The sequence below is a fragment of the Terrapene carolina genome, unplaced genomic scaffold, assembly GCF_002925995.2.
Source record: "Terrapene carolina triunguis isolate 2854851 unplaced genomic scaffold, T_m_triunguis-2.0 Scaffold62, whole genome shotgun sequence".
Lineage (NCBI taxonomy): Eukaryota > Metazoa > Chordata > Testudines > Emydidae > Terrapene > Terrapene triunguis.
Genome location: NW_020664413.1, coordinates 46,801,264 through 46,828,106, shown reverse-complemented (window position 1 = coordinate 46,828,106; position 26,843 = coordinate 46,801,264). Strand labels below are relative to the sequence as shown.

Here is a 26,843-nt window from a genome sequence, read left to right as displayed (position 1 = left end):
ACAGAAAAGTGCTCTTTGTAAAATAAATATATAAATAAAAGCTAGTCAGGAACATTAAAATATGTAGTGAGAGGCATCCTGAGTTGACTGGCTGATCAGAAGGACCATTTAACAGTTCGGTGAAGTGTGGCTTTCAATAAATAGCAGTAGGAGAGTCTCATCACAGCCTCACAGATACTATACCTAAGGCTGAAAAGGACAAGCTACTCTAGACCTATATTTGGAGAGTATTTTGACATTCTAAAAAAATTTTTTGGCAGTTTTGGACTCAAAGTGTATTTTCTTAGTCTGTTCAGAAGGTGATTTTTTGGGAGTAATTTTTACATACTGTTCTTTGAACAAATTATAAAGATGAAGAGTAGCATTTTCAAAAGCACTTAAGTGACTTAGGAACCCAAGTCCCATTTTCAAAATTGACTTGGGATCCCAAATTACTTAGGTTTCACTTAAAGACCCAAAGATGACGACATGAATCCATGTTTACTTTTCTATTACAAAACCTCCAAGGCTCAATAAGAAGCAAGACCTGCAAGGAAGTTTACCAAAAAACAAAAACAAAAAAACCACTCATCTGAGAAAGAGACACTTGCTAAATTAGTATCAACACTCACCCTCTAATTTCAACAGATGCTAAGATGGCAAGGTCAGCCTGATAAGATGTTATTGGGCTTACACTGTCAAATAGATTGGAGCTGAAAAAGAAGATAAGTCCATTTGTTAAATGGAATGAACAAGGTTCTTTTTTCAAGCGTTAAGCACATGTTATGTAACATTATTATGTGACTCCTGTGTCACCGGGGCAAAAGGAGAGGCACTAAAAATGAAGGGCCAGATACTCTGCTTCACTTTGCCATATTGTACGGAATAAATGGGCCTTAAACCTGCCCTAAATATTCTACTGCCATGGAAAAATCAATTGGCATAAAGCTGGTGTAGCTGACTACGCCAGCCCTTCCACTTTAACTCTCCTTGGCATATGGGGCAATCGAGGGGCTAGAGGAGGCAGGGTCAGAGCAAAATGTACCCCAGTGATCATTGCTACATAATGGCCCCTATCTAGCTCTTAGGCTGCTCTACCTTGCCCCAAGGGCTGGCGTTGGCCTTCATCTAGCCCCAATGTTGGGGATGCAAGAAAGTGCCTTAAAGTCATCTCTGCATACCTCATCCCCTGCCTACACTAATCAGCAGCTGGGCACTGAACCCTACATTTAAAACCTACAGAAGGGTGTACTAGATCATAGGGCAGTTGTCACTTATAAATGCTAGGATTACTCATACCAATACAATCTAGCACGTTCCAGCTCCTATATAAAAGCTTTTCATCAATTCTTTATCCCTATTTTACAGAAGGGGAAACTGAGGCAGAGAGAGGATGCCCCAGGTCATCCAACAGGCCAGTGGCAGAGCTGGGAATAGAATCCAGGTCTCCTGAATCCTAGACCAGTGCTCTATCCACTAGAACACATTGCCTCCTCTGTAAGGATTTCCTAAATGTTCTCTATTTTCTTCTCAGCTGTTGTAATTACAAATTACATGTAGCAGAGCAATAATTTTCCTCCTAGGCAGCAATCATCATACCCTTTTGGATGCCGGGTTGTACCTGTGACATTGGTGGGCCAGGTGCCAGCTCATGTCAAGGTGCTCGTGTCTCAGCTGGACACTAACAGATATGTAGCTGGAATCTGTATGGCTCACTTGTGGGTTGATATTGATAAATTATTAGAATTTTAAGAAAGTGTTTAGACGAGAGTTGCTGCATGCATTCATCTTACTTGCAGTGTCTACGTTCCATACTGTAATATGTGAGCGGTTCTGTTGTGAGCCTCTGCGATTCTCGCCATACAGGAGAGGAACATTAATTAGTGTGGGGAACTGCTCTTCTACAGAAGATCCACCATAACAGGGGCTTTGGTTGGATCTTGCAACTGAAAACTCCCTATGTCTGGACTGAGAAACCCTCAACAAAAGGACTGAAGACTCTTATTGTTGTTCTGCTCTCCTCCCCGAGAATATGAGTCATGCAAGTGGATTCTGCCCATCAGCTGAGTTTGCAGCTCAGAGCACATGGCAGGAGGGGAATAAAAACCCCATACCAAGCAAATAGGTATCTCCATGCTGCTTGGAATCAGGGAGGTGGAAGTGTTTCTAGGCATAAACAAGAGATCCCCAGCTGAAGCATAGGTTAGCTCTAAAGGTCAAGTAGAGCTTGCTAGTTATAGAAGCCTATATTACTCTTTGAAACCTAAAACTGTAATTCATTCGTGTGTCTGTGTCTGTTTGCTTTAACCTGGTAAGTAACTCTGTTTCCTTTTCCTATTTAATAAATCTTCATATAGTTTACTACAGGACTGTCTACAAGTACTGTCACTGATGTGAGACCTTAAGTGCAATTGACCTGTGGTAAGTGACTGGTCCTTTGGGAGCAGGAGTAACCTGAATATTGCTGTGATCCTTGGTATAAGGAGACATCTATCACAGAGATCTGGGTGGCAATACAGATCAGAGTACCCAAGGGGACTGTCTGTGACTCTGTGTTAAGGCTGTTAAAGTGCCTGAGGAGTTTGCACTTGGTACAGTTTGTTGGTGAAATCTAAGTTTAGACCTCACAACCAATTTGGGGTTTGTTAAAAACAAGGGCACCCCCTCTTTTGTCACTCTTGGGAGCGTTACATCTATTTTTTGACTGGGGAGTCATTTTTTGACACGCAGTGCACACCTCTGAGTGCAGTGAAAGGCACAGAAGAGAGAAGTGGGACATATCTGTCATATTACTCGGACCTGTCACATGTCACTAAATGCTGCAGTTCCCCTCTCACATTCTGCAGAAGCAATTTCTATCCTGTTGTGTTTGCCCTCTGAAACAGTTACATAAAACGTGCATTTCTCCCTTATATTAACTTGTAGTAGATTATGCTTGGGTTGCTGACTCAGTTCATCTCCTCACAACTGATTGCCCTCATGAGAGATCAGGGGCGAAAAGGGTTGGGGAGCTATCAGAGGTAGATGGTGGGGGATGGTTTTTGAGGGAGGTGGCAATCGGAAGTCAGGCAGGTGAGTTTCTTGAGGTGGGACCTGGGAGGTGCTGTAGCAGCTCCCCCTCCCCCCCCCCCACCATTCTGCATGGAGGAAGCTGGGGAAAGAGGATCTGCAGGGACTGTTATTCCTCCGATAGAGGGAACCAGGTGCCTTGGTGATTGCTCTCACCTTTGAGGGAGGGAGAAGCTAGGAGGCCCAGTGGTGCCCACCTTTTCCAAGGGAGGTGAGCTAGAGTTATATGCCACTGGCCAGAAGCAACAGTACATTGGCTGATACAAAGGATGGGAATAAAACTGAACCAGACAGCTATGTGAGATCAAAGGGTTTGTAGTGCTACGAAGCCTTTGATCACCAAGGCAAACTGCTGTGCCACTAAAATTGAAGGAAGGGGCTAAAATTATTATTCATATTATCAGCTTTGGAGAGCGAAAATGCATATATGGGTGAGTGTAATTCATTCATTGGGTTCTGGGGACAAAGTCCCCAGGGAATGAGGCAAATTCACATGATGCCTCAAGGACAAGGTGCTACATTTGAAGCTCAGAGTTAACTTAAGAGACGTATATATAATAACCAGAGAGATAGATTCCTATTTACTATGCATCACAGGAGGCCTGTGTTTTCTCCAGCAAGCACATAAATCTACTCCATTCATATGCTCCTGATATATTTACTATTTTTTAACAGTATTGCCCAGAAGTCACCATTCAGGTCTAGGCCTGGTTGTGCCAGGGGCTGTACAAAAACCAAAGAAATGGTCTCTGCTCTGAACAGCATAGGTGAATAGCCCTGGCATGGAGTAGCAGCTCCGACGGTCACAAGTTCATTAGATGTACAAGCCTGGCCTAACATTCTCTTAAGAGCATGCCTGCATAGCAATGGGAGGTACTACTGAGTCTCAGGTCAGGGTAACTGCACTAGCTTTAATCTAGCTAGCACAGCTAAAAATAGCAGTGACGATACAGCAGCACGGACGCCAGCTCAGACTAGCAACACAAGTACATACTCAGCGTTCCAGGCGGGCTTGTATAGCCTGAGCTGAAGCCCATGCCTTCGCTACTATTTGTAGCATGGTAACTAGATTACAGCTAGTGCAGGTGTGCCTAACCCAGCTGCAATCACACCTCAAGCTGCAGTGCAGACCCACCCATAGAAGGGCTGGAGTGTCCAAGCAAAGTTCATTTTTAAAACAGAGCCTCCTGCTAATCCTTCAAATGCACACATTATTTCACATTTTGGCACTGCATGTGTGAAGAGGAGATCTGAACTGAACCGAGAATGCAAAATATTAAGCTCCACTTCAAATACCTCATCTGGTTTTGTACCCATTGGCACTAAATAGCACCATTTCATTTGTGCCACATCATGTGGAAGGAAAATCAATTGTATACAAACAGAACTGACTTTTTTCCTACATTACAAACAACAGAGAAGTGTTTTAAAGCAAGTTAAATCCATGATAGAACATTTACCAAATAGAAAGGAAGAAATTAGCTTAGAACTACATTGTAAATGATCAGTTCATAGCTTTGTCATTTACCAAGGTATCTATTCAGTACTAGCTACAGCGTAAAGTAGATTCGGAGGAGTGGTGTTAGCATCTAGTTCCATACCTTCTGATCCGTAAGTTAAACTTCACGGAGGTGTCCATCTCTGACTGCTGATTCACACTGAAACGCAGCCCAGCTAATAGCTTAGAAACAAAACCAAGTGACCAAGGTTTAGTGGAAACAGAATCAAGTTCATAACAAAAAGTGCTCAGCACTACTATTTGTCACTGAAATTGCACAAGGCCCGGGGTCACAGAGGAGGAGAAGGCAGACTGAACTAGCAATAAGGGCATCCAACTGAACAAGTGGTGCCTCTCTCACTTGGTTGAGGTTGAGTTGTCATAATACTGCCTCAGAGAAAAAGTAAAATTTGCTTCACATTTCCCCAGTTTGCTTTTACATATTCCCAGACCCCACGTTCTGCACCAGGAGGCAGCACGGTCTAGTAAACTGGACAAATGTCTGGGAGTCAAGAAAATTAGATTCATTTCTGAGTTTTGTACTAATTCACCCAAGGTGAATCACTTACTCTCTCTGCACCTCAGCGTCCCCATCCTTAAAATGGTTGGAAATGATATGTATTCCCTTATGTAAATGGCCTCGAGATTTATGGGTGAAAAGTGCTATATAACAGTGCTCAGAATTATTACAGAATAATTCTAGGTAAAGTTGCATCATAAAAACCATGTACATTCTTTTCAGACATTAGTTTACCGGCAAACTTGCAGCCAATTATCAGAATGTTTTCTTTGAACTACTCTAACATGTAGGTGGCTTAAAATATATTTTGAGATCTAAATGTCAATGAGATTACATCTTCTAGCAGTATGAGTGTGCATCTTTCTCCAAGAATATGAAGAGTCATCTTCCTGCCTCTTTTAAACCCCAGCCACGCATTTGACTTACTTTAGTCCCAGCCTTCATGGGATTTCCAAGGTCACAGACCACCAGGCGAGTTTGATTCTCAGTTTTAAATGCACATGATAGACGTGCTAAAGCCTGCAATAAAAACAGGCATATCTTAAAGAAGAGCAGTGCAATATTTTCTGGCATCAGTATGAAAGACAGGAACAAATTGCAAGTAAGTTGCATTCATTTAAATATTACTGGCTAATCTTAATATAATCTAGTAGCAAATAGCTCTGGAAAAAATCTGGAGGCGAAAACCTCACGAGGTAGGTGGTGTTCTGTTTTCTCGAATATACAGTACGAAAGTCTAATACTCTTACTCATATTGGGTAGCAATGATGAATTTTGAAGCCTCAAATATTTCTCAGGTTGAGTTCTCCACACCTATGTGAAGTACCTATGACTTCTTTTCTGCAGGGGAGTTAGTTTCAGAGTTTGATTAATACTTCACTTTAAGAGACACAAGTCTTTGAAGGCAAAATGCTATGCGAAGTCAGTAGCTCCTCAGAAGCAGTTCTTATCAGAGAGACATCAGGTTTTGGATAAGTCCACAAGTTAACTGACGACAGATGAGTAACAGGAGAGAGATCTAGGGTAGCAGAAGGCAAACCTCTCTGAACATGCCATTTGAAGTATGACCCAGGATACTCAAGGGCACACTATCATATGGGACTAAAGGAGCGGTGCCCACTATGACAGTGAACAACAACAGAGTTGAGGAGGCTTAAACAAAAAGATTCCCCCCCCCTCTTTTTCTTAAGAGCAGGTGCTCTCTTAAACTTTACGAGTATGGAAGAGGGATAATGTAACTTCATTTTGTGCTTCCTACAGACCTTGGCTAGCAAAGAAGTGGGATAAATTGCATCAAAGGTAAGGTTTGTCTTAGCATCCCCGCAGTCCAACCAAACCTAAGGTTATTCAGCTGTTGAGGGCTGTTCCTCCTCCTCCCTGGTCTGACTAGTTGAGGGTAGGGGGACAGTTGAGGGTAGGGTTGACACCTCAGAGGTAACCATGCACAAGACATCAGAAGCAGAGCAATCCAGTCAGTCTAGGTTGCAAGAACTCATGGCAAAAACAGCATTTACTGATTTATCTCAGCATTCTCCAACTTTGTGGCCATTTTAAACAATCCTATAGGTCAAAGGCCTAACCGTGTTGAGAGAAAACTAGGATGGGGGAAGTTCTGGAAGCACAGTGGGATCTAAGCACACTCTGAGGCAGAGCACTGCTGGGAAACTTCACAGAAGCTTCAAGAATCAGCATTGGTGCTTAGAGATTGGTCGCTTGTGCCTGTGCACGTGTGATGCCAAAGAAAACCCATTTAGAGAATCTGTGTCCCTTCCAAGAAATACAAACATCTCAGAAGGCTACAGGGGCAGCAGTTAAAAGTCAATCCCAAATACTCCATGTGACCAAGAGAACTGAAGCCCTTTAATTTATGAGGATTCTGCAGTTACAAAATTTCCAGCAGAATCCACTCTTTGATTTTGTTCTTCACTTGTGTGGCAGGGAGGGAGCAGAAGAGCCCAGATATTATTCTGTATCTCTTAGATTTGCTCAGCTCTTTACCCAGGATATGAAATGCTTAGTTTGAATATAAATTAATTAGCAAAGGTGTTGTTCAAAGACCTGTACCAGAAATAATCTGTGTGTATTCACTGTGGCTGTGTGCAGTCTATCCATCGTTGCTTAACACCTCTCTGTTGAATCAGAATAATTCAGCTTTGAAGTTCCAGCTGGGCATCTGCTCAGGAAATTTCAAAGTTATTGTGATCACCTGACTAATTGGAAGACTAACACAGAATACCCATAATTTCTGGGATTGAGCTAGTGAGGGTTTAGAGCAGGAGAATATTAGTGCACCCAGTCTAATAACTGGTGATCTAGAGCCCCTCTTACAATAGCTTACTTTTGGGAACTCTTTCCTAAAAGGTAAAATGGTGTGTTGGGGTCCACAAAACTACATAAGGCAAGCAAGAGTGTGTGCTGTGAGGCCAGAACAATTCATTAGAAAGTTGTGATTTTAATATTTCCCACACATTGCTTTGACTTTTTGGTTTCAACTGGTACCAGAAACATACGTATCATTGTAGATGAAGACACACTTCCCTTACAGCACTTTCAGATTAACAGGAAACAAAGTAAGTACCACAGAATTCCTGCAATGATATCTGTTCTAATGAAAGCTCCAGTCCAATTTTACACGGCCAAGAGGTTTGGGTAAACATTTGAATTTTTAGGCTTAGTTAAAGACTGAAGCTTGTGCAACACTAAGAGCCTGATCCTGCAAACCTCCACATGAGTAAATGCAACAGGACTAGTGACAGGAAGAAAGCGAGTTAGAAACTTACCTCACTGTTACGAACAACACCAATGAAGTCTGCTTGAGGTGGAATGGTAACAAAGAGTTCAGCTTCATAGGCTCCTTCCCCTTGGTTCTGGGCATCGACAAGCAGGGTTAAAGGATTGTCATCACCAATATAGATCTGCTTCTGATCACTGAGCAAGCACAGCAAGTGCAAAAGTGAATACTGTGTTCACATGTTTAAAGTAGTTATGCCTAACAGCTAGGATTTACAGAAACGAGGCATTCTGACATTGCACTAGAGCATTAGGGGCACTGCAGTTAACTTGCAATAAATGTTTTATAGCTCCAAAAATACAACTTGCAATGGATTTTAAAGGAAAAAAGATACATCACTGGCAATAACGGAGCAAATATGAAATATCATTAGGAGGAACTGTTCCTGACAAAGCATTTTGTCAATTAAAAAAAACAAACAAACCTCAACAGAACACACACACTTCCTAACAGCAGAACAGTAGATAAATGCTAAAGGTTAGATCCCCAGTATGCCCTTGCCATTTTAATAACCACAAACACACAGTTTATATATAAATGTGTACACACACACACACACACAGTGCCAAACTCAACTTAAAGTTAACTACAGAGCCGCAAGCAGCATCTCCAAAAAACACACACATTTATATAACTTTCTAATAATTCCAGATAAATGTAAAAGATTTTCCCTATATAATCTTTGAAAATGTTACATATAAACTACAAGGGACCCAAATTTTCTCTGAATTGGTATAAAATTTCTCAAGTGTAAGGCCTGGTCTACACTAACCCCCCAATTCGAACTAAGGTACGCAACTTCAGCTATGTGAATAACGTAGCTGAAGTCGACGTACCTTAGTTCGAACTTACTGCGGTCCAGACGCGGCAGGCAGGCTCCCCCGTCGACTCCGCGTACTCCTCGCGCCGAGCAGGATTACCGGAGTCGACGGCGAGTACTTCTGGGTTCGATTTATCGCGTCCAGACAAGACGCGATAAATCGAACCCAGAAGTTCGATTGCCTGCCGCCGAACCAGCGCAGTAAGTTTAGACAAGCCCTAAGAGTATAAGAATGGCCATACTGGGTCAAACCAATATTCCATCTAGCCCAGTGTTCTGTCTTCCAACAGTTGCCAGTGCGAGGTGCTTCAGAGGGAATGAACAGAACAGGACAATTATCCATTCCCTGTTGTCCTATCCCAGCTTCTGGCAAACAGAGATTTAGGGATACCCAGAACACAGGTTTGTGTCCCTGACCATCGTGGCTAACAGCCACTGATGGACCTATCCTCCATGACCTTATCTCTCTCTTTTTTAAAACCAGTTATACTTTTGAGCTTCACAACACCCCTGGCAATGAGTTCCACAGGTTGACTGTGTGTTGTGTGAAGAAGTACTTCCTTATATTTGTTTTAAACCTGCTGCCTATTACTTTCATTGGGTGACCCATGGTTCTTGTGTACTGTGATGGGGTAAATAAAACTTCTTTATTCACTTTCTCCACATCATTTATGATTTTATAGACCTCTATCATTTTCCTCCTTAATCATCTCTTTTCTAAATTGAACAGAACCAGTCGTTTAAATCTCTACTCATGTGGAAGCTGTTCCATATACCTAATCATTTTTGTTGCCCTTCTCTGTATCTTTTGCAATTCTAATATAACTTTTTTGAGATGGGGCGACCAGAATTGTATGAAGTATTCAAGATGTGAGCATTCCATGCATTTATATACAGTAGAACCTCAAAGTTAGGAACAGCTTGGGAATGGAGGTTGTTTGTAACTCTGAAATGTTCGTAACTCTGAACAAAACTTCAGGGTTGTTCTTTCAGAAGTTTACAACGGAACAGCTTAATACAGCTTTGAAACTCTACTACACAGAAGAAAAATGCTGCTTTTAACCATCTTAATTTAAATGAAAAAAAGCACAGAAACAGTTTCCTTAACTTGTCAAATCTTTTTTTTTTTAAAACTTTCCATTGATTTTTTTTAGTAGTTTACATTTAACACATTACTGTACTGTGTCTGTGTCTCTCTGCTGCCTGATTGCGTACTTCCGGTTCCAAATGAGGTGTGTGGTTGACTAGTCAGTTCGTAACTCTGGTGTTCGTAACTCTGAGGTTCTACTATAGTGGCATTATAATATTTTCTGTATTATTATCTATTCTTTTCCTAATGGTTCCTAACAGAGTTAGCTTTCTTGACTGCCGCTGCACACTGAGCAGATGTTTTCAGAGAACTATCTACAGTGACTACAAGAACTCACTCTTAAGTGGTAACAGCTAATTAAAACCACATCATTTTGTACGCAGAGATGGGATTATGTTTTTTTATATGAATTACTTTGCACTTCTCAACATTGAATTTCATCTGCCACTTTGTTCCCAATCACACAGTTTAATGAGATCCCTTTGTAACTTTTTGCAGTCAGCTTTGGACTTAATCTTGAGTAATTTTGTATCATCTGCAAACTTTGACACATCATGGGGTGTGTATGTGTATACATACTCATGCATGCATGTACGATTGCCCTCTGCTGGATAAAAATCATACCTTCTCATGTGTCTGTAACTGCGTCTAGTTGCAGCTAATGAAACTGTGGTATAGCCCTTTGGTTTGTAGCCGAAGATTCTACATGCTCTGCTTTCCTTGTCACATGTTTTCACTTTAGCTGAGACAATGATGACTATATACATGCAGCCACAGTGTCTTTACAGGAGTTTAGTCTCTCCTCACAACTCGTTTATGTTAACAGCACTCAGTCACAATGGGAAAACAAGTTCCCTTTTAGGCCATGATCCAGCAAAAACAACTTATGCACACGCTTAAATTTTATACTCTGTGTACTCCCAATGATTTCATTCCATTCCATTCTTTTCAATGGGACTACTCACAGTACACAAGATCTATGTAGGGTTGGAGCCTTACATAGGAAGTTACCTTTCCCAATAGTATTTTTCCATAGTATTCATTAGGTGTTTATTTTTCCAACACTGAAATTTACCTGCGTACTGCAACCTGCAATTTTGGTTTGCAGATATTATCTTCACCACAGTCCAGCAGAATATGTGTCTGTGCAAAAATCAAATACATATGGCTTTAATAAGTTCAGCCTATTAATTCAAACATGTATCTTCATTAGCACAATTCCCTCACCACTGCTTTTTTCAAAGGTTTTTTGGAACAATTCTAATTAGGGGAACTGTTTAGTTGTCTCTATATACATGAACTATGAAAAAAGAAAAACTGTTTTTATGCATGCTGCATGTCCCCTTTACACTTGCTCACTATATAAATCTAAAGCCGATGTCTACATTTATCAATCGCATTTGCAGATCACCTTAAATAAATCATATCTGTTTCTTTACTGTTGCATCTCCACTATTCTCTCTGTGCAAATGACTGTTACAAAGCTTGGAATAAAAAGGTAGAAATTAAGTTGTTTGAGAGAACTGCAAGGATAAATTAGTAGTCTACAGAGCATCTCTGAAACTTATAAAAATGTAAGCATAAGATCAGGAACAATTTCTAGGAATCCTGTGCTCCAGAATGGCAAACAGCAAAAAAAAATTTCAGAGGTGACCACATCTTTTGCGGTATTGGGTTAAAAGGGAGGAGGAGCGCCCACTGATCTAGGAACACCAATAAGCTGCAGGAGTGAACTGCATGCTACAGTGAGTAACTTACTTTTTCCTCTCCCTGGAAACTTCACATAGGTATGGCACGTACAGCAGCTCAAAATGAGAAAATGGATTAAAGCCTCTCACCCTTCTGGACCAGCACACCTGATGCTGACCTGACCTCTGTTTTCTGTAATACAGCTACGTATGATGGGTGAAAAAGAGGCTCAGCTCTAAAGACTAGGGTGTGTCTAATGCAAAAAAGTAACTTATAAAAGAGAAAAAAATATGTGCATGTATTTGGAAAACATTTTCAAAATTCAGTGCCTAAAGCTAGACCCCTATATCCATATTTAGGTGTTCTGATATTTCAGAGGTGTTTCTGAAAATAAGGTCACTAGTTTACCATTATGTGGATTTAGGCACCAAAGGCTGAAAACACTGTCTATTCTGTTTAACCAAAAACTGTCAGGAATATACCTGTCTGCTAATATTAGCAGGAGTGAACTGGTTGAGGATGGGCTGTAATCCAGCTGAGTCTTTGGCTGTTTTGTAATCCAACCGATATTCCATAAAAACGGTGATCGGAGTAAGTTTGTCTCTAAACTCAGATTCATCCTGAGGGGAGAAATGATTCCGGTCATTCTTAAATCACATCAAAAAGAACCCAGAGGTGCACTGGATTCAAATCAAAAGCCTACCAGTATTGGGTACTATTATTATTTATTGGTTGTATTATGCACCCAGAGTCCCAAACCAAGATCAGAGCCCCATTTTGCTTGTTTGTACAGCAGCTAAGAGAAAATCCCAGCTCTAAAGAACTTACAATCTAAATATACAAGATAGACAATGTTAGTGTTAGTATGTCCATTTTATAGATGGGAAATTGAGGGACGCAGAGAGATTTAAATGATTTCCCCAAGGGCGCATAGGAAGTCTGTGGCAGGGCTGAGAACTGGCTCTCCAAACCTAGCCTCGTGTTTTAATCACAAAACCATCCTTCTTCTATAGCAATAATAATTCAGGGCAAACAACGACGACTCTGGTAATTACAGCTCTTTATTCAATGTGTGCAATAAAGCAAAAGACATTTGCCCTAAAAGTTTAACTGAAGTGACCTCTTACCCTCAAAAAAGCCTGAAGTTCTTCACAACGCATTGTGCCCCCTTTGACAACAGTCATATTCTTAGAGTGACCAGGCTGTTTGTTGTGGAGAAACAGAGCTCTCCTTAAGGCTCCTTTTTGCTTAAGCTTATCCAACAGCAGCTCCACTTGGAAGGCTGTCAAATCCAAAGCATTTGAGTTAGGAATTTCTTGACCACCCGTACGCATAGCAGGTTCCTCTCAGCTAATAAGTCACAAGCTGACAATCTAACAGCTGTGCCCTCTTAAAAACTTTTATTTCTTTCAAGTACTAAATCTGTCATCACAATATTGTTGCAGAGGTTGAGATGTACTAAAATGAGACTCAAATCTTCTGCTCAACACTGTAAGCATATTATTTTTGAAGACAAATCTTCAAGTAATAGGTTTGCCTCTATATTGGGATTTCTTTATGAAAGCAGAAGTTAGATTGTTGAGGTCTCTGGAAAAAAATCCTTACACCCACAATATATATCCTCCACTTTTATTATTACTAATCTAATCATTGCTTAATGTATTTGATATGGATCCCACAACTTAAAAATATAATAAATTTCCTTCTACATAAACCTTGCCAGATCATATCTATTCTACACACATTATGTAGAAAACACTGAAAGTTTCCTGTATGTGACAGTATAATCTGCCAGAAACCATCAGTCTGTTGCCCTGCAAAAACCTACATACCGCCACCATATAAACTTCTTACTGAAACTGGTCCGATTCCTGATCCAATTCCCGTCCATGCCAATGAGAGTCTTTCCATTGACTTGAATGGGAGTTGGATTAGGCCCTTAGCATCTGAATTACTGTCTCCACTATTAGTTCCATTAATGCACCCACAGGAATTGTTTATCTAAAATTCCCTTTTGTAGACACAGCTAAAGAGCTTGATCCTGCCAGATGACAAGTGCTGTCAGGCCTCAATTCAGCAAAGCCACTTAAGCACGTGCTTAAAGCCCATTCAATTTTGTGGGACCTAACATGCTAAAGGATAATGCATGTTTAAATTCACTGCTGAACTGGGACTTCACTTCTGAATAACTTGAATGGTGTCTAAAGGGGCTCAGCACTGTGAAGGATCAAGCTCTATACTGAAAAAGCAATTACTTCAGTGATTAAGAAACAGTTATAACCAGGATTCATGCTTACAGACAATTTGAAAAGTTTTACATTTTTTAAAACAGCAGAACTTACTGAGTTTATTGGGGAGCTTTCCTTTGCCATCAGCTGTTAAGCAGAACTTTACTTTAAAGCTGTTTAAAAAAATATTTCAAAAAGCATATTTGATTAAATATTTTTCAGCAGAATGTGGTTTAAAAGCGCTCTCCCATAATTTTCCCAGTTCAAAGTTCTTTTCTTTAGAGACTCCAAACCCAGCCCACTCCCAAAGTTCAATCCTCATAGCCAAAGAAACCAGAACAGATTCATGACTGTTTCTTTTGTCCCATCTAGTTCCAGTGGGGTCATGGGGCACTGTCCAAAACCTGCCCTGCTCCTTCCCCATTTACGAGGACAAATGAATATACAAAAACAGGTCATGTGTTTTTTCACCCCAACTGGAGCAGGTAGAAAACTCACTGCATTGCTCTCAATCAGCACTCCCAACCTGGGAGAAAACTGGAAATTTCAGAAGATATGGATTATGTTATTTCCATATGGGGAAGTTTAATATTGGGGAGGCTTTCAAGGGCGGGGGATACAAAAATACCTGAAGCATGTTGGGCAGCCACTCTTTAGGGTTAGGAAGTAAACCTTGCAGTATTATAGCTCTGGGGACTGAAGTACCAGAGAGCCATCAACCTTAAACATGACCACGGAGAACGCATATAGCAGTTTATACGGCTCATGGCACTTCTACACTGAAGGGTCATTGTTGGGGTATAGGTCTTACCACTGTAAAAATTTAAAACTTCAAGATAGACAGTGACGGTAGAAATGCAGAGCCTTTAGAGCTTGATTAGCCTAATAACGTTCACCTGTGAAGACCAGAGTTCAAATTGTGCTGTAGGCCAGAAATGAAAGTGAGCTGGGGTTCTTGACCTATATTGTTAAAGCACTCCACAGTGGGGAACAACTGGCAGCCTGGGCTTTGAGGAGCCCAGGCCTAAAAAGGCAGGGCGATTGCAGTCCAGAACTGAATTGTTAAAACAGAACTGCTAGAGGGAGTTTGCAAGACATCTGGTCCCACACACCTGGCTCAAACCAACCCTAGTGGTCTCTTACTTTCCTGAACAGTGAATTCATTCTTATCAGTAGTAGTAGTAGTAGTAGTAAACATTTATCCAATAACTTTGCTTGCGATTATACAAGCATTCATTGCGAGATGCTGAACCTTGGTGCTGACATGCATTAGGAACCCGGGAAATGTAGAAATTTCCAAAAGGAAACTGAGGACTTCCTTATTTGCACTGATATGCAGCTGTTCAGCTCTGAGCTGATTTATTTGGGGAGATTTTACTCTATTCAGTGGAAACATTTTGCCATCTGTGAATGAAAGGTGAAAAGTGAGGATCAAATCCAGAGTCCACTGAAGTCACTGGGAGTCTTTCTATTGATTTTAATGGGATTTGGCTCAAGCCCTAAGTGTGCTTGCTTTGCTTTGCCTAACCATTCAGAAAATCCAGTTTCATTTTTTAAAATCTGTTTATTAGTTCTACCCTCTCAGCCTTGAGAGTTTAAGTAAAAACAAACCACCTCACCAGGAAACTTTCACACCAGTATCTGGCAGTTCACAGATTTTTTCCTCAGGATTTAGAATTGTCGGATTAACTTCTAAGCCGGCGTTTACACTGATAACTGGTCTAGCCCTGTAGATAAAAGTAAATAAATTTGTGTGAACGACGACACTCGTATAACACAACATCACAAAATTCTTCATACTATGAAAAATATGTTATACATTAAGTAAAGCTAAAAATAATAGATACAGAATGTAATGATAGAGCAGCAAATGGAAAAAGATACAAGAGAGAAGTTTTTTCGTTGAATTCAAATAGATGGAGAGTAGATGGGGCAGAGAGTTAAAGAAAAACTGCCCCAGATACCAGGAGCTGTGGACTCTCACATCAATACTACCCAAACGTCAGAATGAATCAAGAAGAGGCACATGCTAGATAAGTAGAGGGAACAGAGAAGGGAGTGGAATGAGATACTGTAAATTCTCTGGAAGAGACTGGAGTGAATACGTGCAGAACTGAAGAACCTTAATGACACTTTTCAACTAGATCCCTAACGGCTATATTGTAACTTTACACCCTACCTTGGGTAAGGGGCAGGGAACAGCTACATGCTCCCAGAAGCAGATCAGAAGATGAGTTGGAACTTTCCAACAATTCCTCCCCTTCTCCCCCTTTCTCCGAGGAGAGTAAGTTACTTCCCTTTTTTGTGAAGCAGCCATAACCTTTTTTGTGCTCAACTTAATACTCTGGCCTGCGAGAATGAGGGGTGGGGGGAGAGCAAGCTCCTTCCATTCCATGCCCCACTCTGCCCCTCTCTCATAGGAGGAGTCGCCCATAATGAGTCGCAGAACCTTCAAGGATGAGAGCAGGTTTGCACATCTCACCAGGCAGCAGCATTCTACAGCTGCAGGCCTCTGGAGAACTGTCACTCAGGGGAGGCCATGGAGGAAGATCTCATGCAGTGTTTTCTCTCAGCTCTGGACACATCCACCAGAACAAATAATAAATTACGGACCGCATATTAACACAGTGGAAAGAATGAAGTAACCACTTTTATCCATGTCACTCTGCAATGCAGCAAGACAGAACTGCAGACTCTCTCATTTCTGTTCCACTCTGGAATTTACAATTTGCACTGAGGTTTCCTCCTGACTGCACTTACATGAGAACATGCACCATGTGCCTACCTGTACAAAACAGCTGTGTCAACACCAAAGGCTCCGACAATCAAATCTGGAAAGGAGAAAGAAATGCTAAATTTGAGAGTTTATCCTCTTTTTAAAAAGGGACACTAGTTGGTCAGACGTACAAAGGTGATGCAGTCACATTACTGCAACTGTTCTAAAGCTATGTCAAGAAAAAAGCACCTGGATATCCATTTTTGTCCACATCAGTGGCTCCTTTCAGTGAGTACCCAAAACTTGGTGGCATGGTACGGGCGGCCCACTGTCCTTCAAGAATCTGAGATGGCACTGCATTCAAACCTGTCGCTCTTCCATTGTAGATGTAAACAACCCCTCTTTTGTCCTCTCCACCATAGGGTGCAGCAACTGCAATATCTGTGAACCAGAAGAAATAGCCTTAATGTCTCCAAATATAAACAAAGAACTTCTTTGTGCTGACACTGAACAATTCATATGGGCAAAATATAGTTACAGCAGAGTTTCAGTACATGGCAGCAAGTTGATAATGTTACTATTCTCTGAAAGGTTTATCTACACCCTCTTCTCTGTTTTATATAACTTGTAGGATCCTGAGATTTACCAGAATGATACCAAAATTAATGTTTAAGGAGCACGTGTCCTGTAGACTTATCTGCAACATAGAAGGGCCCAGTCCTGCAAACACACTTTTGCAGCTATCTGGAGTCTGGGTATTTAACACTTTCCCCTAAAACACCCAGGATTGGTCACTTCTGGAGACAACTCACCAAACTAGGTTTCATTAATATCATCATGTTCATCCAGAGGGTTCAAGATTTTTAATAGCTCCTATAGACCTAAACCAGCCTAGTAAAACACAGTTATTAGATCCTAAGCGCTATGTTAATGAGTGCTTGGCAATATACCATAGGCAGAACTTTAAATTAATGCAATTATGCCACATCTCAGTAAGTCTGAGAACACTTATATTAGCAGTGAATGATAAATGGCAGTAAACAAAATGCTAATCTGATTCCTTACAGGAAACAACTAAAAAACAAGTGTGAGCTTTGGAAGCGTATATAAAATCTGAATTTAACATTGCCCATGCTGATTCAAGAACACCATCAGTACCTAATCAAAGTATTAAAATAAAGATATCCTATCTCCTAGAACTGGAAGGGACCTTGAAAGGTCATCGAGTCCAGCCCCCTGCCTTCACTAGCAGAACCAAGTACTGATTTTTGCCCCAGATTCCTAAGTGGCCCCCTCAAGGATTGAACTCACAACCCTGGGTTTAGCAGGCCAATGCTCAAAAGCAGATTTTATAACATTACTCCCTGTACATTTATATAAAGCCGCATAATGAGAAGAAACTCTCAAATATAGTACTGCTGTCTGATGGGCATTAGGACTCATCTGCACTGAGCTGATGAAAGGAGCAGAGACAATGGTCCTGTACCATCCTGGGATGGAAAGCATGTTAACCAAATGACCCTGTCACAGAGTGGAATAGTAGAGCTTAGGGAAAAGACATAGTAATGTTTAAATCCTAGTAAATGAATTAACTTTAAAAAGGTGAAGATTTTGTTCAGTTACCTTTCTAACAAATGAATTAAGTCTGATTAAAATAACCTGAGCAGAAAAGCATAACAGAGTAGCAAATGAACCAGAAAAGACCACTTGTGTCATCTAGTCTGATGATCAGCATTCTGCAGGATTATCAGCAGCCTTGATCTTACTAATGTTTTATTGAACTTGTACTTGAATGGCTGCTGAGATGTTGCCTCTACACAAGGATTTCATGCTACTAACAACTAAAAGTTCAACTATTCACTTTTGTTGAAACCATTGGCATAGACTATTTTGAGCAGCAAAACATGTTTCTTTAAAAGCTGAACATTAAAACTGTTTTCTCCTATGAAAAGAAGTTGTAACATATACAGACTAATACTGGGCCTGAAATCAAATTTTTGCCTCTCATGCATGAGAAGAATCTCCTGGACAGATTATCACCTTTAATATTGTTCTTTAGATCTAGTTTGCATTTCTTGTTCTGTTTTGTAGCATGACTATTTCCAAACTATAACATTTCCTATGGACCAAATGAAAGGCTAAAAGATCAGCTACAATCCCTAATGTATTAATCCTTCATGAAATATCCTTTGTTGAGGTTGTATTTGCTATCATAAGACGTTTTGTGGAAGGATTGGCTTTTATAAAAGGAAAACCTCAAACTTTCACCAGAGATGCCCTTCCAACTCATTATGGGAATGAAGTATTTGATCAAAGTACTTATTCACAAAGAAGTTCACTGACTGATATAACAGCTTAAAATAGTCATTGCTGTAGTTTAATTGGTATAGTCTCTGCATGATGCACACACGTAACTCCTGTTAGCATTCTTGAGAGTAGCATATATGCATCGAAGGGAGATTAGACCTTGATGTCCGACAGTCTAATCGGTTTGTGTTCAGAATTCACGTTACACTATGAATTTAATAATTCATAAAATGAGGTCCTACCATTGAAGCCATCCTGGTCCAGGTCCCCCAGAGGTGCAATAGAACTGCTGAATCTCGCAAAGATCTCAAACCCATTCAGCTTTACGATCTGAAAACCTCCAGAAGCTTGTTGAAGGCATATGGAGACCTGACCCACCTCTTGAAGCTTGCCATCAGAACCACGCTCCATAAAAAGGGGGGCTCCAATAAACAAATCTGTGTAACTGTATAAAAAAATACAGTCTTTCAACCACCACAAGAAACTCCAGTTTCAGTTTCACATGTTCCCATCACCCATTGTCACACAGAATTGTACAGTGATGGTTAAGATGAATGTTTCATAGATATCTTTAGGTTTCACTTGTAATTTAAAGACATTTAGTGATGAAGAAAGCATACATCTACCAGAATCTGAAGCATGCATTTCCTATTTAGACAGTGTAGATGACGTATGACAACTTTAAAAAAAAAAATGCACGTTGAGTGCTCAAAATAAAGCGTGTTGTGCAGGGAAGCCCTAATAAAATGCAGTAAAAAAGCCATAAGGAGAGAGAAATAAGTGTAATAGGAAATATTGCTAATTTTGTTCTAGGAAATTAATTTTGAGAGACACAGATAACCGTTTCCACAAACAACTAAGAAAAAAAAAAAGGCACTTACTTATCCCCATTAATATCAGTGGCAGCTACAGAATATCCAAAATAGGCAGCCATCTGGAAAACAACAGAAATTTTACGTTTGATCCAAATACTTCAATGAGTGCCATTTTTGCCCCCCTCCAAAATATTTGGTACATGAATTTCATTAGGTGACACCAAGAGTTTTTTCATTCCTTTCCCCTACTCCCTCAGTAAACTGGTCTGTTTCTACAACTGGATAAAGAGAATTGATGACTCCTTCCCCGCAACTAGTAGAATCCAGTGGTCCATCCTCTTTTCTAATTCTTAACAGACTAAATTGAATTACAACACCAAGCAGCACGAATACAACTCCACTCCAATGATTCTTACTGGTTTCTAAAGGGGTTTCTGTGCTAAGACTGTTTTTCTAAGTAATATCATCACAAGAAAGGGAATTCATGGAACACATCCACAGATTACTAAAGATCTGGAGGCATATGAGCTAACAACAAAATAGATCTCCTAGAGCCACGGACTTCATGCCTATGTTCTGTCATTCTGAAGAATTTTTCTCTTCTGCACCCCTACAGCCACCTCATTGGTATAAAGCAGAACTATATACCTGTTCTCCAGTAAAATTGTACAAGGATGACATATTTTTCCCATTGTAAATAGACACCTGCATAGGAAAAAGAAATGAGCTAGTAACATGTCACTATACACTACAACAACATTTAACATTATTTTTTCAAATTTAAGATTTCAAGTTTCCTACCATGCCCAGTGTTCTTGCTGCTCTTGGAACCCCAGATACAAAGTCTGAAAGATAAGAGAAGACAACTTGGTAATGTTCAGATTCCAGTTGAGCAAAGAACAATGGCTCAAGCTAGATCTTAATTTGCCTGAACCATTTTGCTCATTCCTAGAATGTGATGTACTATGCTGTGAATGCATACATGTACATATGTTCTAATATTCAAATAAACACAGAACAACATAAGAACGGCCATACCGTGTGGCGACGAAAGAGGAAGGAGACAGAACGCTAGGTTGTGGTAGCTGAAAAAGCTTTTTAGGGATTTTTTATTGGGGTTTTTATTTTTTTATTTTTATGTTTATAATATTTATGAGTGGTTGGATTTTTGCGCATAGGAGGAGCGTACAATGCACATTAATATGACTTAACAAATTTATGTTTTGTGTATGTGAAAGCAAGCAGCGAGGGTGACAATTAGGTTAGCTAATAAATTTTTTAATTACAGGCGCTGGGGTGTAGGCCGCTTCGGCCTTGTAGCCACGGGCGCAGTGTGCCGCACCCGTGGACTGGCGATTCGGGAGCTATGAAGGCCTCTTCAATACTGGGTCAGACCAAAGGTCCATCTAGCCCAGTATCCTGTCTACCGACAGTGGCCAATGCCAGGTGCCCCAGAGGGAGTGAACCTAACAGGTAATGATCAAGTGATCTCTCTCCTGCCATCCATCTCCACCCTCTGACAAACAGAGTCTAGAGACACCATTCCTTACCCATCCTGGCTAATAGCCATTAATGGACTTAACCTCCATGAATTTATCCCATTCAGTCTGCTTCCTGCTGAACACATTTTTACATACCAACAAAACAAGAACAAGGCTGTACCTTCTATGCCATCACCACTGAACTCTCCAACAGCCACCGAATAACCTGAGCAACAATAACAAAAGTGATAAGTCACTATATGAAGCTTATTAATTTTTTGCTTCTCATGTAATTTCTCAACATTTCCCATATGATCCACTTTGCTTGCATATCCTATTGAATGATCTCAAAAGACAGTAAGATAAATAGCTATTCCAAACAGCATATCCATTGGATAACTATACTACCCAACTAAAAATAGTTACAGTCTGCATGAGACGCATTGATTTCAGTAGGAACAACCATGCCCAAATGGGCAGGTTTGTTTTGCCAAATGGGGATCCACCAGTTTGAAATGGGAATGGCTAGGTTCAAACAAACATATAGAACCTAGAGATGGTCCAGAATTGACATGTTTGGGTCCACATTTCAACTTGCCCAAAGTCTGAAAGGATTTATATGTTGCAATCCAAGTTTCTCTCTAATGGAATCCTTTGATGAATTTATGGCAATGAAATTTGGTGGTGATCGAGACCACATGAGGATTTACCTATTATGTTGAAAAAGGGCACATCAGGAACAGTAACAGAATGATCCTAGTTCTGGACTCAGCAGTTGAATCTTGGCCCGGGTTTTGTAAAAGAATTTTGAATAAATGTCTAATACAGAGAGAGCTCCTACTTGAGATATTAATACTTAGCCTGATTTTTTTTGGTGGATGAGGGGAGGTCACACCATAATTCAACTGAGATAGCAGACAATGACTTGTTCTGTGTAAATTCAGACGGTGATGGTAAAATAATCTCAAAGCTCTTTGCTAACTACTTAATACAAAAAAGCCCAATCACAATACCAATTTTACTGATAGGTAAAAACGAACAGATGCACAGTGAAGTGCACACTGTTAGACAAAAGTGCTTGGCTCCTGGGCCTCATGTCTACTCACAAGACCTTCAGGAAAGAAAACAGGAATTTTGCTAAGACATCATTACTGGCACTTCTGCTTTTGTGAAAAGACACCTAGGATTCTTAAATGACCGCAAGAATTCAGGACCTCTATATTAATCTCATCATTCAGGAGTACATATTCCCCATTCTCCCAACCATTACACTGGGCCATTAGTCCAGTACAGTTTCAGAGGAAATAGTATTACAAAGTCACTTTTTGCAACACAATACCTTTTTTGAAGGTGTCACATCCACCCAAGTACTGACCCTACTTAACCGGTCAGATCTGACAGACTCCAACATGCTCTGGTTCTATTTATTTTAGTGAGGAAGAACAGTTTCTTCCTTTAGATAAGGGTTTTACTTGGAAGTTTAAGGCACAGTATTTTTTGAGAACTTCCAGGAACTGTAGCAAGAGCATCGATATTAATTTGTTACAGTATTAAATGATGAACATGTTCAGGTCCAAACAGGGGAATATTTTTAGAAAGGACAATTCTTTTAAACAAACAAAATAAAAATGTTTCCCAAACAGCCTTTTCTTAAAGGAGTTCCTGGTCCTCTGTTTTGCACATGCAGTAAGATGGATATATACCCACTATTCTTGGAATACAGACCTCACATTGGTATCCATAGGAATTCTACACACTCACCCAAGGAACACCCTAAAACTATTCTCTCCCAGGAATTTTACTCCATGTTCCCTAGGAACATTTTTCCTTTCCTTTCTTTTGTCTAAGCAAGACCTATATAAAGCTAAATGATTACTTCCTTCACCTCTCCTGGAGAACACTTTTATTCATTATTCCCTCAACACACATTTTCATTTTGTTTCACAGAATCCAAAGGCTACTTCCAACTGCTGTATTTCTAAAGTAAATACAATATGCGTGAGGGGGTGGGTGTGGATGTGAATCTCCATATAAAATCATATATAGTGATGTAAGGCCTGATTGAAAGCCTAGTAAAGTCAATGGAAAGACTCCCGCTGGCTTCCCTGGGCTTTGGCTCAGGGCCATGAAAAGTTAACAGCATCCACTGTGTTGACAAAAATGAAATGAGGTCTCAAGTGACTGTGACATATTGATGAATTGGTGCAATATTGAAAAGCAGACTTTCACTTGTTCCTGACCAAAACATTTTTTTATCTAGAAAGAGGACTGCTCTAAGCATGAATTTAAACTAGTAAGTAGGTTTCAAATGCTTCTAATGTTTCAGCATTTTAACGTAATCTCCAGCACCTGCTTATCTAGGTTTATGTAAGGGTGGGGAAATGGGTCACTGAGATTGACCTCTGTTCCCATATTAGCAGGGTCCACTTATACATTTTTTGGGGTCTTTTATTCTCCTTTAAGACCTCTCAGGGAAAGTTGAATTTTGAATTACCTTGGAAACTGGTATGATTTGAACAGGCAAGTTTGATTCCATGTCAGACTGGTGTACATTAGACTGTCCTGTAAAGGCAGAACAGGGCTTGTTCCTTTACTTTCACAATTTTAAAGTAATAAAGGACTTAAGAACTAGGGGATTAGGGGATTTTCTGTGCCATGTTACACCAGCTGCTGACTTAGAACACTTCTTTTTTGAAGGGCAGAGGGAGAGGATTACGGAATAATAAGTAATCTCACTGATAAAGATTTCTGGTCACACATTTTTTTTCCCCAAGGGTCATACAGAGTCACTGAGAAAGTGACAAATCTCTGACACCATATAAAAAGCAAGTGCAAAGCAAATATACATGGAATAGATAACATGTACAAGAGCTCAAGATTGACCATGAGTCACTCTCCATATTAGAGAGACAAGATGGATGCACACAATCCTAAAAGGATAGGCATTTAGCAGGTAGAAACACTCTTATGAACTGCTATCTTTATCAACATTAACATTCAGTAAGGGTTTAAACCTGCTCCTGTTGAAATCAATGAAGTCAATAAAAGCTATTGGGTCTTTTGCAATCGGTGCAGGATCAAATCCAATGAGTCTTGCTGCAATATTGATACAAATATCCCCCTTTTTCCCCCCCCAAAGTGACCTACCCAAGTAGCTGTCATCAAAAGCAGCACTAGCGGACCGTGTTGCTAACTGGTCATCATACTTTATACTGTAGACTTTGGAATTGTATTTATCCACAATTTCTGCCACCCGATCAGAAATGAGTTGACCTGCGGAAAAAAAATACATTAAAATAGATAATTGCTCTGGTGAATTTAACTGTGAAGAATGGGACTTAATCAGAGAATGTTTGGATTCTAAACCAATAGCTTTTCCATTAGACTAAAGGGGAAACCTCCATTAGACAACAACAACAGTAGCCATTGGGAGGCATGAAAATAAAAATGTAGACCATGATCCAGCAAAGACTTAGGCTTTGTCTACAGTGGACTTTGTTGTTAAAACTTTTGTCATTCAGGGGTGTGAAAAAAAACATCCCCCAAATGACAAAAGTTTTACAGATGAAAAGTACCGGTCTGAACAGTGCTTTGTCGGGGGGGGGGGGGGGGGGGGGAGAGTTCTCCTGCCGATAAAGCTACCACTCCTCGTTGGGGGTGGAAGTTTTTTGTCTGAGAGAGAGCACTCTCCTGCCGACAAACAGCGGCTACACCGCGTGCCTTTTAGCGGCATTTCAGAATTTAGCTTAAAAGAATTGTAGGAAATTATGAAACTGCAAGTTCAGGAGCATTATTTTATTTATAAATTACTGTTACATTTAGAATTTTTTTTTCCTTTCAAGTTTTATGTAAGAGATGACAATTTCTCAAGGAGCTAACAAAATAAACATATATTACTAACTCAATTTGATGAGCATCAGTTGCATCTGTAATGCATTTTTAATCACTCTCCTTTATTCAGGGTCTGCACTAATACAGAAACTATGTTATGTACATGGAACATTGGCAACTACATTTGGCAGCTGCTCACTAGTGGTAGTGGCAGCAAATCAATCGGCTTTTGTATTCACAGGCTGTCTATGCTGCTTGAGCTATCGTGCTAAAAATAGCAGCACGGACATTGCAGCACAAGCTAGCTGCCCAAGTACAAGCCCAACCGACCCCTTGAGTCTGTACTCAGGTGGCTAGCCCATGCCACCGTGTCCACACTGCTATTTTTAGCAAATTTGTTTGAGCATAGCTAGTGCGTGTCTGTCTGCCAGGCCGAGAGGGCTCTTCCACAGCTGCAGTGTAGATACACCCACAGTGTCCGTGGATGAGCAATGGTCAGTCGAAGGCCTTCCCTCTAGGAGAAGATAGATGAAATGTTCTTGTGGAAACTGTGAAGTCAGAGGTAAGGTTTGTGTTACAGCGCAGGGCAGATGCATGTGGAGAATGTAGCGTATCTCTGTATCCAAAGGAAATGGAATGTACTTCTCTTTGTGGGGCCTGTAGTGTGTCTCATTGACAGTGAATAATTTGATGTCTGTGTTATAAGATACAGGAAAGACCTCTTGCTTAACTTTTCATTTTCTTGCTTTTAAGGTTTTGGGTGGACGGGCAAAATATTCCCTGAAGTAACCTCATCGGGCTTGAACAAAATATTTGCCTTTAGGAACAAACACACACACTTTATATATATATATAAACAGAACATTTGTATGGCTATTTAGTTAATAATCAGTGCAAAGAAGTCTTTTAAAGCTGCCTCAAATATTCAGTAAATGTTTTAATGGGATTAAAAAATATATTTCTAGTGTCTCATTCACTGAGATATTGACGTTTATGGAAGAGTCAAGAAAGGTGGAGTGGGGGTGGAAAATCTAAGATGTCAGCATTTTTTGTCACATAAGTGATTTGTCTTACCTTGCCAGTAGAAGCTTCCAGGTCCTCCAAGAAGTACCCGGTCTCCCTAGAAATAATTAAATAAAAAAATAAGAGCCCTCATTACCATACATCTGAAAGATAATAAACAATAATGAAATATATGGTAATTCTAGGGGCACATAGTTCTCTTGTACTGTAAAGTTGCTGTAGCAACCCAGCCACATGTTGTTATATTTATTTAATTATGTTTTGAGATTACACGGGCCTACTAAAAGAGAATCAAAAAACAAAAAAGAAATAATTAAAAAAGTGGATCTTCTAGAATTTTATTAGGTTTAACACTACTGAAGCAAATCGACATCTGCTTTTGATCAATTTCTTTTCCCTCCCCTATGCTCCTCCCCTCACCCCGCCTCTTCTTTTTAAACTCTGAACTGAATGATTCATGTCATTTTAGCTGAGACTCCCACAGGCATAATTTTAAGACAATAGAATATAGTTAGAACAAAATCGTATGACATTTTGCTAGGAGTCTGTCATATGACCGGTTTCTGTGGAGGCATACAGTTTATTCCCTCCTCTCCCCCCCCCCACCCCCCGCCTACTTTTTCTTAATCAACTACAGAAATATTGTACACAAAGAAGTATTGGTTTTGATCTTTGTCTATATTACAGCAAAAGCTTTGTTATCCAGCATGTTGGCGGAATGGGGGGTTGACGGTTAAGTCAAAAATTCCAGTTAACTAAGAGGGAGGGAGTTTGGCTGCAGGAGGGGGCTCAGGGCTGGGGCACGGGATGGGTTTCAAGGTGCTAGATCTGTACGGCTCTCACCTCGGCAGCTCCCCAAAAGTGGCGACATGTCCAGAGAGGTGCGGCCAAGCGGCTCTGCATGCTGCCTCCGCCTCCAGGCGCTGCCCCCACAGCTCCCATTGGCCACAGTCCCTGGCCAATGGGAGCCACAGAGTCAGCGCTCG

At 40.4% G+C, this 26,843-nt stretch overlaps 1 protein-coding gene across 1 annotated transcript in view; it reads right to left on the bottom strand.

Moving 5' to 3' along the window:
• Nucleotides 1–26,843, bottom strand: part of ITGAV (integrin subunit alpha V) — an 82,119-nt gene that overhangs the window by 18,344 nt on the left and 36,932 nt on the right. Inside the window, exons 6-23 of the mRNA XM_024201142.3 lie at nt 25,909–25,954; nt 24,151–24,276; nt 21,185–21,229; nt 20,324–20,367; nt 20,171–20,227; nt 19,589–19,641; nt 18,950–19,152; nt 16,650–16,841; nt 16,470–16,515; nt 15,304–15,411; nt 13,799–13,857; nt 12,584–12,738; nt 11,939–12,076; nt 10,843–10,910; nt 7,847–7,994; nt 5,493–5,585; nt 4,650–4,729; nt 612–692 (exon numbers count right to left, since the gene is read on the bottom strand). Coding sequence (XP_024056910.1) covers nt 612–692; nt 4,650–4,729; nt 5,493–5,585; nt 7,847–7,994; nt 10,843–10,910; nt 11,939–12,076; nt 12,584–12,738; nt 13,799–13,857; nt 15,304–15,411; nt 16,470–16,515; nt 16,650–16,841; nt 18,950–19,152; nt 19,589–19,641; nt 20,171–20,227; nt 20,324–20,367; nt 21,185–21,229; nt 24,151–24,276; nt 25,909–25,954 — 1,742 coding nt within the window. The remainder of the gene's footprint in view (nt 1–611; nt 693–4,649; nt 4,730–5,492; nt 5,586–7,846; nt 7,995–10,842; nt 10,911–11,938; nt 12,077–12,583; nt 12,739–13,798; nt 13,858–15,303; nt 15,412–16,469; nt 16,516–16,649; nt 16,842–18,949; nt 19,153–19,588; nt 19,642–20,170; nt 20,228–20,323; nt 20,368–21,184; nt 21,230–24,150; nt 24,277–25,908; nt 25,955–26,843) is intronic.